The 12,965-nt window shown below is 35.6% G+C and overlaps 1 protein-coding gene across 1 annotated transcript in view; it reads right to left on the reverse strand.

Annotated features, from left to right (window-relative positions):
• LOC102502365 (polypeptide N-acetylgalactosaminyltransferase 13) overlaps positions 1 to 12,965 on the reverse strand; it is a gene marked incomplete at its 5' end in the record, with an annotated part of 208,087 nt that overhangs the window by 165,467 nt on the left and 29,655 nt on the right. Inside the window, one exon of the mRNA XM_006164768.1 lies at positions 7,621 to 7,801. Coding sequence (XP_006164830.1) covers positions 7,621 to 7,801 — 181 coding nt within the window. The remainder of the gene's footprint in view (positions 1 to 7,620; positions 7,802 to 12,965) is intronic.

The following is a 12,965-nucleotide window of genomic DNA, read 5'->3' on the forward strand; positions in this document are numbered from 1 at the left end:
CAGCCTGTGAAATGCTAGGGAAGAAGGTACAGGAAGAAAGTCTAAGATGCTGAACAAGGATCAGACTTCACAGGACTTACTAGCCATGTTCAGGATTTAGGACTGGTGTTTTGATGTTGAAGGTTCTTAGGAAGTGAGAGACCAGATGAGATTCGGCTTTGGAAAGGTTCTCCAGCATCATGGGCAGGATATGGGAACAGGAGGCAAGACTCAGGCAGGGAGCCCTGTCAGGGTGATCAGTTCATCCCGATGAAGATTAGCACAGAAATTATGTTAATTGAATGGATTGTAGTTATATAAAGCCTCCGTATGTACTTGAATTATATTTGGTTCATATTAGTATTATTAACAAAAAAAAACTCTCAATCAACTCATGATGAAAAATCCATGCATCTTACACAAATGGTCCTGATCATTTGCGTCAATTTGAAATTTTTTGAAATTTCAAACTTTGACTAACTCTATAAGCCCTGGGAAAAATAAATAAATTGTGACCTATTCAATCTAATGGAGATAAACCTTGTTAAAAGGAAATTTTAGACTATTTCATTAGTTGCATATACAAAAATAATTAGACTAGAGCTATATATATTTTAATCCATGGAGAAGCAAAAACTATGTATGAGTAATTTGGGTATTTGAATCCTAGAAGGTAGTAATTATTCTCTGAATAAATCTAAACTACAACTTAAATCATATTCACTCTAGAAATAATTGGAAAATACTCAGATTTATTAATGATAAAACTTTTTTGGGTATGAGAAAGAGGAAGGGGAGGGGATCAGAAAAAAAAGCATTAATTGACACAAAAAGATGATAATGTGTAAGGTAATGTCATTGTGTTGATTGATAGGCACTGCATGTGCGTGCATGCCCAAAACTGAAAGAGGAGAATGAAGAACAAGGGATTGTGGCATGGCCACCATCTCCCATCCCACAGCAGGTGATTTCTCACTTTCTGTCTCTGTCTTTCTGTCTCCCTATGTCCTTGGTGAGTGCAGTGTGCCCTAAAGAAAAAAGGTCTCAAAGTAAATACATAAATAAATAAAATGTTTCTACAACAAAATAAACTTATATTTTATTATATTTTCTATGGGGATTTTGAAGTTCCTTATTTTCTTATATATGTGTATGTATCTTTTTATCTAAGCAAATGCATAAAAAAGGATTTCAAAGATTTACAAAGATGATTGAGAAATATCTTTTATTTGCCTCTGACATACATAATAAAACAATAGAAAAGTTCATAAATTTAAGCTCAACGAACCCTAGAAAACAAAACCAATCAAATAATGATAACGATAAACAGACATACTCCGTATATTCACATAGTTTAGTGGAGGGAATAAAATATGTTTAAATACATATGTGTTACAATGGAAAATGCATAGAAAGCCATTGGAGTCCCTGGGGGAAATGATCTCAAATACAGTACATAGATGATGAATAGGGTGGATGGTAATGGTATTTTATGCAGAGGTGACAGCATTCACTAACCCTCAAATAATGTTTTAGAGATTTGCAAGAACTTAATAGTGGAACAGAGTATGTTGATCAGGTTGATCATGGGACACTGAATGTACTTCCACAGCCTGTGAAATGCTAGGGAAGAAGGTACAGGAAGAAAGTCTAAGATGCTGAACAAGGATCAGACTTCACAGGACTTACTAGCCATGTTCAGGATTTAGGACTGGTGTTTTGATGTTGAAGGTTCTTAGGAAGTGAGAGACCAGATGAGATTCGGCTTTGGAAAGGTTCTCCAGCATCATGGGCAGGATATGGGAACAGGAGGCAAGACTCAGGCAGGGAGCCCTGTCAGGGTGATCAGTTCATCCCGATGAAGATTAGCACAGAAATTATGTTAATTGAATGGATTTGAGAGAAATTAGCAGGTAGAATAGAGGGGACTTGGAAATTCATTTGATTTTGCAGTTTGTGAGTCAAGAAATTAGGACTGAGGAAAAATATTGGTAATTCACATAAGAAATACTTTTAATTCTTAATAATGTATTCCTAATGTATTAGTGCTTAATCTTATTTTTCATTTACACTAATTGAATGTGGTGATGTGGGCAGTTCATTCTTTAAAGGCAAGGTAACAACTTTGTATCTCTTTCTCCCTGGCATAGTGCTGAGCAGGAACTTAATAAGCACTTAACAAATGCAGACACAAGCAAACCAGTATAATAAAAATTGACCCAATGCTTTAAAAACACGAAAGCATCCTAAGTATTTCAGTTGATTGTAGCAAGGAAAAGTAGTTGTGTGTCTACTACATTGGCAATATTGTATATGACTGTCATTCCTTGTTTTACTATTTAGCATTTCAAATTATCATATAAATAAATGCATTATGTCTTATAATATTTCACATTCAGATAATTTTGAATTTCTTTTTCATTATAATATTCACAATAGCATCGGTGCTGTAAGAGCATTTGATAAATAACAAAAATTTAAAATTCATAGGTGCAAATATACTTTACTTTCAGAAGTGCTACACTCTTCTCAGATGAATTCATGTTAATCCAACCAAAAACGAATATCCCAGATTATTAAAAACAAATCTGCCTGCTGCACATTTTGCTAGAAACATCAAAACCTGTGGTTATAAAATTAAGCTAAAATCACATTTTCATGTTTTTGAGAGAAATTAGGCCCTACATTCAGGCTGGTTATTAAATATTGTATATCTTTTTAAAAATCAGCATGATTAAAAAATTCTATTTCACAGACACAAATTCCAAGGGATAAAAGTAATAATAGGCCTTAAACTTTAATAATGATCAAAAGACATTGCTAACAAAGGCTGCCCTTGATATGCTGGTATTTCTAAAGCATTTTTAAAAGATTAATAAACAAATAGGGAGTTAACCTTCAAAATAAATTAAAGAATTCTCCTCTGAAAGTGTGTTTTGTATTTACCTGGAATACAGATCAAACCATACCAAAAGAAAATAAGCTGTTTTCCCAGACACTTACAACTACTTTGAAGGGCATGTTTTGGAGGTCTTTAGATTTTATTTTCCATTTGTTTCTGCTCAAAACAAGATCACAAGCTATCCATTCAGAAAAGGATGGGGTTTATAGAGGGATACATGTTTCTAATCACCTTGTCTATTGATACACAGTTAGAAATCTATCTCCCCAAGGAAAGAAAATCAATATTTAGAGAACAGCTAGCATTTCAAATATATGACTAGTATTATGACTATATTTTAAGTTCATAAGCTTTCTTACCTGTGATCAACAGGAAAAAAAAAAAACAGGTTTCCATCTATAATGGGGTGTTTGGTGAAAAGTGGTTTTGCTTACATCATTTCATTTCACAAAATTTGCTAGGACAATCAACTTGGCTAAAGCTGAAACAGACCAATTACTAGTAAAAACTGCTTCAGGCTTTAGGAGTCCACAGGGTTTTAAAAATCAATGATGCTATAGTAGTTGCTTCCTTAAGAAGATAGAAAGCAAACTAAATGAACGTTGAAAATCTAAACACTATTTCACAGTATTTATGGTCCTTTTTTTTTAAAAAAAAAAAAAAAAAAAAAAAAAGTCTATTCATTTATTTCTTCCATGAAGGAGAGAGGCAGAGTGAATGGAAGAGAGAGATGCAGAGAGAGTGGCAGAGAGAGAGTGCACGCTCCCAACAGGTTTCCAATGTGAAATCCACTCCTAATCCTCCTAGCCGTGGATTCTGGGCATACTCATGTCCAAGGAGGACACTCAGGAAGGTCTCTGGATTTGAACCAGTAACCTTCCCAATGCAGATGGCCTTGCAGAATGTTGTGTTTTACCGCTGTGTGGCTGCCTGGCCCCAAACATTTCTATTCTTCATTTATATATCACTTTAGGACACAGGTAAGCACTGCCAACTATGTAATATTGTTATGTGGTTAATGGCATAGGACAAGAGAATTAAGTTACACAGTAAATATAGCAAAAGATTCAGGTAAAATAATTCACGCAAGTAGATATTTATATATCCCTCTTTTTAAAAGAATTATTTATTAAAAATTTTATTTACTATTATTTTTAATTTGTTATATGACATTTGTGCTCAAAGCAGAAAGAGAGATAAAGCCACTGGACCTAGGACTTGAACCCTTGTTGGCCACGTGGAAACCCAGTGTCTTAACCACCATGTCACCTGCTGCTCCCCATACATTCCATTTTGAACTTTAAATTAATTGAGGATCATGAGAAAAATAAGCATCAAGAGGTATCAAAGTAACCTTATTTTAAGTTTGTGAGCTCTTGTAATACGCTGCTATATCAGACGATTTCATGTCTGACTTAATTGTGCCTGTATGACTTTATGCATTAGCCCTGGAGGGTAAGATTATATTACAGTGTGCACCTATGATTATGGTAGAATCGTAAATCCCAAAGCAAACAGATAAGCTAATGGAACATTTTTCCAGATGGTGAACTCAGAAGACTTTATTCCAGATATACGAAGAGTATCATTCACTTCTCTTTTTAACGGTGGATCCTTAACTAGGGGCTGGATCAGGGAGGTGGGACAAAGGCTTCCCATTTGCATCAATCCTTGGGGAAAGATTGGTTGGTATTAGCCACACATCTATGATGAATTCAGTAGAAATGAAGAATTTGAAGAGTCTCACTTTTAAAATGCATTCACTTTTTAATTTATACATCCTAAGTATTTAAGAAATACATTTTTTTGTAGGCTACAAAATGACAGGAAAGTTGCTACTGGAACTACCAGTCTCTGAACTACTTTGGATATAGAGACAAGTATTAAAAATTAGAACTATATAGGAAGTGGTAATCGTGGGCTGGCCATGAGATCAAAGCTCAGTGAATACACAGACTAGGGAGAAGAATACACAGACAATCTAAGATGGATAGAGAGGAAACATCCCTGAACCCAACCAATAACATAAGTAGGTAATTTTTTTTATAGAGAGTATACTGGAAGGAATCAAAGTTGTTGACAGGAGTTCAATTCATAAAGGCCAGTACTTAAAGACCGACTTCTGAACAATTGCATATGTGAAGAATAAAATTTGTTAAAAGAAGTCATGTGGAAATCTCTTTGCAAAACACGTTGGAAAAGCAAACAGATACCAAGAGGTATCACACTTTTATTATCTCTGATGTTCAGGAGGTTCTGGAGAACTCAATATAAACTTTTAAAAACTTTCCAGAGTTCCTCTTAAGTATTCAAGTGGTCCGTGTGTATATGGGTTAAAGGATATAAATCTTAAGTGTGGATGTGAATGCACGTACCTCTCACCCTACCCCCAGCACACACCAACTTCTCTCTTTATAAACTCACGAATTTGCCAAGGAGATGATAGACATTCAACAGTGCTAGGATAGCAAAGAAATCTGATTTTAAGTTACAGAAACCACCTAAACCCATTAAGGTTAAAATTTTTGTCATATAAATGACAGACTTTTGACTTCCTGACTACAATCCACTTTATTTGACTTTGGATGATCTAAAACCTGCTGAGGTCTAGAAATGCTTTTTGTCATTCAGCACTAGTTTCAGGCCTACTTTCATTCTTTTCTACTAAGAAACAACTATTGTCCCATGTTTTTGTTCCTGCTTTGCTCACACTACAGCAGGCAGATTTCACCATGTTCAGCATTGCTGTATCTAAGACATTCATAAGCATAAATGCCCCTTAGAAAGTTCCTAGATATTTTCAGTATATTCCCCAAATGTCTCTTTTCTGCTTTCCAAAGTAGTTTCTGGATATAAATGAGCTCATTTCATAAGAACAATAACCTTCTAAATGATATTTATTTTAATGTAAAAACCACACTTTCCAGGATTAGAAACAGTCCCTGCTGAGCAACATAAGGCCATTAGTTCCAGGTAGCAGGAGTTCTTTTTCATCCTTTAAACTCTTAAGCTTGTCATTTCATTACAGTTTAAGAAATGGTTCTACTATTTATCTGCCTTTTTCACTCAATGGAAAATCATACAACTAACATCTCACTTTTCATAAATATTCACCATGGATAAATACAAGATACGTGGTTGCAACGATTCTCCATTACTCATATTCCTGAATAGTAAGTACCTCCATGTAGCCACACTCACTTCTTTCTTCCAGTACTCCTTTATTCGTACTGGAGCTCATATATTTCTTCAAGTAATGATTGGAATTGAAAAAAATTATTAAAAAAAAGTACGCCAAAAGAAAATGAAAAGGTTATATAAATGTCACTGCTTGCTGCAAATTTCCTGTGTTCTAGCTGAACACAACTCTGAACATCAGGACTGAGTTTCTCTACTGTAAAGAGAAATATGTGCATGCATGAAATAGTGTTCCTAGCCATAGCTTTTCGACATATAGATGAGGGAAAATGTATGAAAAAGTCCTTTTCTGAATCACACATTTACAAATACAATCCCCTTATTTTTCTTCTTTATATGAAATGCTGGATCTTAATAAGAAAATTCATACTGCTCTCTCTTACTTTCATACTTTTATACAAGAAGAGTTGAACGTGCCTTAAACATGCTTTCAAAATAAGGGCATATCAGTTAGAATGCAAACTAACTTCTCTCAGGCATGAAATATACTATGTTGCACAAAGGAGAATGTAGATATGGGTTTTTGTTGCTATTCTTGCAGGTTACATATAATGACACCAATGACCACACAACCCACATATGAACTATCAAAAAAAGAGCACTTTGAAGTATTTTAGTTGAATTTCTATTAAATTAATTTATGCTTTGGTCTTCTTGCCTACACTGAGATCTTAAAGGCAACCCTGTGTTTTCCTCTTTCCTCTTGATATTTTTTTTTCCTTTTAAAAATTGGTTTAATAGCTTTTCAAAAAAAAAAAAAGTAATGTGTCTAATGGAGAAATTTGGAAAATTGTAAAGAATAAAATCACTAATAATCCACCACCCAGTAATGGGATTCTCTCACAATTCAGTATTTTTTTTCCATGTATTAGACTTTTTAAAAGAAGAATACTGTGTGAATATTAAGAAAGGTCAGAAAATACATAGAAATTTGAATAAAAAGAATAAAATTACTCATAATTCCACTACTAGCAATAGCATACATTTACTTCTATTTCTATACAAATATTTCCCTATAACTAAAGTAGAATAATATTTTATAGTTTTATATTATTCTACAAGGCTCAAGTGTATTAATGATTTGCCATGTCACTAAGTATTCTTCAAAATATATGTGTTAATATCTTCATAGTTTTCCGCCTGTTTTCTCTGTGAAGCCAGTTAATTTTTTCTTACTCAAATGTTAAACATAATAAGGCAGCATAAAACAATCTTGTTCAAACATAGTTTCTTAATTGAACTGATAAATATTAAATTTAGTTCTCCATGTACTTTTTGCTGTTTCTCTAGTATAATTATTGAGTCGAGGACCAAAAAAGGAAAAAAGAAAAGGAATATTAGCCATTCGAGATATAGCCTTCCTCATTTTAGGTAAGAACTGACTTTGTTGTAAACTTTCTCATTTGTGATTTTCTGTAGTATTATGATAATAACATTTTATGTGAACTGGTAGAATAACAGTAATAATGAAACACATATTCAACATGTTTAACATTGTATTTTCACCTGGAAAGGAAGAAAAAAGTGTGAGAACTGTGTACCTGGGGATATGATATAGAAGAAATCTTTAAATTCATCCATCCACACTTCTGCCAGTCTCCTGTTGTTCTTGTTAATGACATGACCGGTACCACCAGGGAATGTGTATGGAGTTGCCTTCCGAAAGACGTGACCAACGTGGGAACAAGTCACAATCTCCAGCGAACCTCCACACTGCCAAATCTGGGAAAAAGAGAATCATTGTGAAACGATCACTGTAAATAATAACCTAATAATGTATAAGAAGCAACTAAAGCTTAGGTCAAATCCCCAGACCGTCTATGCTGCAAGCAAACATGGAATAGATAGAAAATTTACAACTAGTCTACTTATTTTAGGCAAAGAATAGTAATTTGGAAGATCTTGATCTATTTAAATACTTGCAGAATTGAAATCATAGATGTAAGATGTAATTATTTTTATTTCCCAACCAGCAACCAAATTTCCCATTTTTAGTACTAAACGTAATTCCTGTTTAAAAGACATTTGGTATTCAAAATCTGCTATGAATGAATGAATGAATGGATTTGTACATGTTACATATCTTGCCAAAAACTAACTTTGATTTGCAGAAAAATGAGTCTACCATATGCCCTCCATCTGGAGTTTTAAATGACCATTCATTGGTAGTTCACATCCTTTGCTTTTTGAGGTCTTTTGGATATATGACTATCCGTATTAAAATGTGCTAGGATGCAGGGCCAGCAGGTGGTGTAGTGGTTGAAGTGCTGGACTCCTACACAGCAGACCACAGTCAAATGCCAGACCTGACAGCTTGATTGCTGGGTGCACATGCATGCATGCCCCAAATTCTAGGAGAATAAAAAAGGGATTGAGGTATGGCCATACTCTCAGTGGGTGGTTTCTTACTTTCTCTCTCATTGTCTCTCTCTGTTGCTCTCCAATGAGCACATGTACCCTATGGCAAAAACCTTAAAAAACAAAAAGTGCTAGGATGCTCAACATGTCTACATGTTTTAAAACCCAACTTCAAGATGGTTTCTTTTAAGACCTGTGGGGAGATTTAGTATTGTGTTCCGTTAGTAATTTAAATATGCTTTTACTGGTGAATGGTCTATACTGTATTATCAGCAGTTGTTAACTTCACTATTTCTCCTTTGCAACTATGAATATTTAGAAGACATACTTTATATTTCTCTTTATTCTAGGATTTACTGTGCAGTTGAGGCTAGATACTTCATTACATAAAGTATCCACAAAATAATTATTTATATAAAATTACATTTTATAGCCACTGGTAATAGTAATAACATACATACACACATATAAAGTACTACCCACACAATCATATACAATCATATATATTTATTACATATTGCTATGGGCATATGCTTATTAATAAAAGTAAAAGTTATTGTCAAATGGAATTTGATTTTTATACTTCTAACATGATTTTTATACTTGATTTTTATACTTCTAACATGATTATTTTGATAGATCTGATTTAAGGAAAATTGAATTTTTTGAAAAAAATTAGAAGATTTTTCTCCAATGGACCCCTCAAATAATACATACATAACTTATAAGAAGGCCCCTCTTGGGTTTGAGTAGCAGTAAAAGAAACAAGTATTTATCATTGAAAGATGAAAATGATATATAAAAAGTTACATCTATCCACAATGGTTTGTGTATTTCATATATATTTTTTTCATTCTCATTTCCTAATTGTTTAAACAATGTAATATTGGCAAAAAAAAAAAAAGCAGTTCCAATCAAACAGTGAAATATTGAGCAATCTAAAAGAAAAATGGAAATCACCATTCTCCTCAAAAGACAGGGCAGCTCATTCTTAAATACAGCATTCAATTGATTGGTAACTTCCTCATCTTGCTAGCATAAAATCCATAAGCCATCTTGTAATTACACACATTTTTACATTCTCCCTTCCTGTTAAAATGGAGGAAGTTGTTCTTCCTATCAGAGACAAATCAATATTTATATGTCTGCCTACATCAGACCGCTTATATATTACTTAAGGATGTTGCTAATTTCGTCATCCTTTTTCTTTTCTCCTGAAACTTTAATCTTTTGACTTATTACTAGATTATACTAGATTATATGTTCCAAAATATCTTTTAAAACCTTAAAAAGTACATGAGCAAATAGAAGCATAAACTCAACAACAACAAAAAAATAATTTGGTCCATATCCACATCTACCGTATCTCACATTTGCTACCTTTCAATGTTAAATAACATGAAATACACTGAATAGGTACATGTTGACTCTATTCCTCAATATTTATTTGTTTTTGTACCGTTGTAAAATGGTGTTTATTTCTGCAGCTTTCTGAAAACAAGTGTAGTGAAATTCACAAACTCTTCCCTTGATGCATTTATCAAAGAGTAATCTTCCTTCTTGGACTCTCTGGCTATTTCCTGGCTTTTCCTCTTCTCATTTCCCTGCTTATCCATTTCTCTCTAAATTTCCATGTGAATGCTGGTCTTCATCTCTCTTTACATATTGTCTGTGTCATCTCATTTGTTCCTATTCTTGTACGTATGACCCATATGCTGACAACCTTAGCACTTACATCTTAGCCCTGGCCTCTCCTCTGGGATCCAGACCCATTTATTTAAACATCCACTTGATACTTTTGCAGGTCTCAGAGACATCCACACAGACAGGTGTAAAGAAGCATTTTTTTTTTTTTTTGAGAGGTTTTTGCTATAGGGCGTGTGAGCTCACCAGAAAGACAGAGAGAGACAGAGACAGAAAGCGAGAAATCACCCCCCAGGGGGAATGGCCATGTTGCAATTCCTTCTTTTTCTTTCTCCTCTCGGAATCTTGGGCATGCACACACACACACGCCCAGCATGAGTTTAAGCCACTGGGTCTGGTACTTGAATCACGGTCGACTACATAGGAATCTAGCGACATAGCCAATAAGCTAACTGCTGGTCCTCATAAAGAAGGATTCTTGATTCATCTCTATTCTGCCAGCCAGGTCTCCTTTACCTTTGGTTTATGTTTATTTGTATAGTCACAATAGTATCACCATTTATCCATGCAGTCAAGCCAAAAACAATAAATAAACTATGCAAAACAGAACTAGAAATGACCAATTTCACTCCTTTCATCACTGATGTGCCATCCATGAACAATGCTTGGTAGCACTATCTGTAATAGAATTTTTTCTTTTTTTTTGAGAGGTTTCTGCTATATGGCGCATGCACTCGCCAGACAGACAGAGAGAGACAGAGAGACAGAAAGCGAGAAATCACCCCCCAGGGAGGATGGTCACGCCGCAATCCCTTCTCCTCCATTCTCCTCTCGGGATCTTGGGCACGCATGCACACGCGCCTGGCGTGAGATTTAAGCCACTGGGTCCGGGACGCGAACCACGGTTGACTACGTGGGAGTCCAGCGACATAGCCATTATGCCAACTGCTGGTTCCCTGTAATAAAATTTTTTTACATATCCCTCTGTCTTAGTCTTTCTGGCTGCTATAACAAACTCCGTATTCTGGGAGGCTGAAACAGAAGGAATCTATTCCTCACAGTACTGAAGGCTGGGAATCCACTATCAAGGTGACATCATGGCCAGTTTCTGATGAAAGTGTTCTACATGGCTTGTAAGTGGCCACTTTTTTACCGTGTCCTCACATGAAGGAGCAACAGCTCTGGTGTCTCTTATAAGGACACCAGTCCTATCAGATTAAGTTCCCACTCTTATGATGCCATGATGATGAGTATTTTTTAATGACCAGAATATAAGTGAGCTCACCAGAGAGACAGAGAGGGAAAAAAAGCACCACTCAACAGGGTGTGGTCATGTTGCAATCCTTTTTCCTCTACTTCTTGATCCTGTCAGGATTTTGTGCATGGATGCACACATGCCTGGTATATTTTTCAAGCTTCCAGAGCTGGGATTCCAATTACGGTCAGCCATAAGGGATCTGGCTCTCTCTGCACAGCACTTAACTGCTGCACTGTGGGGCTGATCCTTGTTCATTTTTATGATCTCCTTTTAGGCCCTATCTTTAAACGTGGGCTGCTAGAGCTTTAAATATGAATGGAGGCATGATTTAGTTCAAAGCACTGTTTCTACTGTCACCACCCTCATCCTACTCAACAACCTTTCTTGTCTGTCAGTTGCGATAGCCCCTTCATTGTCTTGTAGCTTTCACCATTGCTCTCCCACAATTTGTTTTGTGCTGAGAAACCAGTATGGTCTTTTAAAATTTTAATGATTTTATTTAATTTCCTTACTAAAATCTTCCAATGGTTTCTCACTGCACTGTGCATATAAACAAAATTCATTAAGATCCTACATGAGTCTCTACCCCTCTCCACTCGTTCATAAACAGTGATAATATCAGCCTGATGTCATTTCCTAGAAAGGCAAGGCACATACTTATTCACACATCATAGTCTGTATCTGCTCCTCTGTACCAGGCTGTCAGCCCTTCACCTTGGTTGCCTTTGCGCATACTTCTCATCTCAGCTGGAACAGCTTCTAATCAGAGAGGTCTTTCCTAATTGTCATATTTAAAGTAACCTCACCTTGTTATTTCCTATGATACACTTTGTATAATTCCTTCATTGCTTATAATGAACAATAATGTGTTTATTTATATCTCCTATGTACTTTCCTTCCCCAAGTAGAATGCCAGCTCTAAAAGGACAGTAGACATACCCGTTCATTTTCATACCTTCAGGGTCAAGTCTGGTACTTTGTACCTGTTATATGTTACTTCAGTGGAGAAACAAGGAATTCAAACTTCATTACCAAGATAGTAGAGATTTAAACAGACCTATTTTGGAATAATTTTAAGTTTTTTGTATGAAGTATTTTTAATAGCTGACTAGGAGAAGTAGTCTAGTCAAATGATAGACAACTGCTCTTCCACAGCCTTGGAAACAGGAAGTTGCAGATCAGCAACACATCTAACAAAAAGTAGACAGGGCGGATGGTTCACAGCAAACAAGGCTGCTACATGATCAAATCATAATTTTTAATGTGCATTCAGGAATAACCAAACCTCACTCATCTTTCTCTCTTAAAAACTTAATTTAGGGAACCAGCAGTTAGCGTAATGGCTATGTCGCTGGACTCCCACGTAGTCGACTGTGGTTCGTGTCCCGGACCCGGTGGCTTAAAACTCACGCCGGGCGCGTGTGCGTGCGTGCCCAAGATCCCAAGAGGAGAATGGAGGAGAAGGGATTGCGGCATGGCCACCCCCCTGGGGGTGGGGGTGATTTCTCGCTTTCTGTCTCTCTGTCTCTCTCTGTCTTTCTGGCAAGCACACGTGCCCTATAGCGAAAAACCTCTCCAAAAAAAAAAAAAAAAAAAACTAATTTAGTAAAGTATTCACACATAACC

This window comes from Tupaia chinensis, unplaced genomic scaffold, assembly GCF_000334495.1.
Source record: "Tupaia chinensis unplaced genomic scaffold, TupChi_1.0 Scaffold143714_1, whole genome shotgun sequence".
NCBI lineage: Eukaryota > Metazoa > Chordata > Mammalia > Scandentia > Tupaiidae > Tupaia > Tupaia belangeri.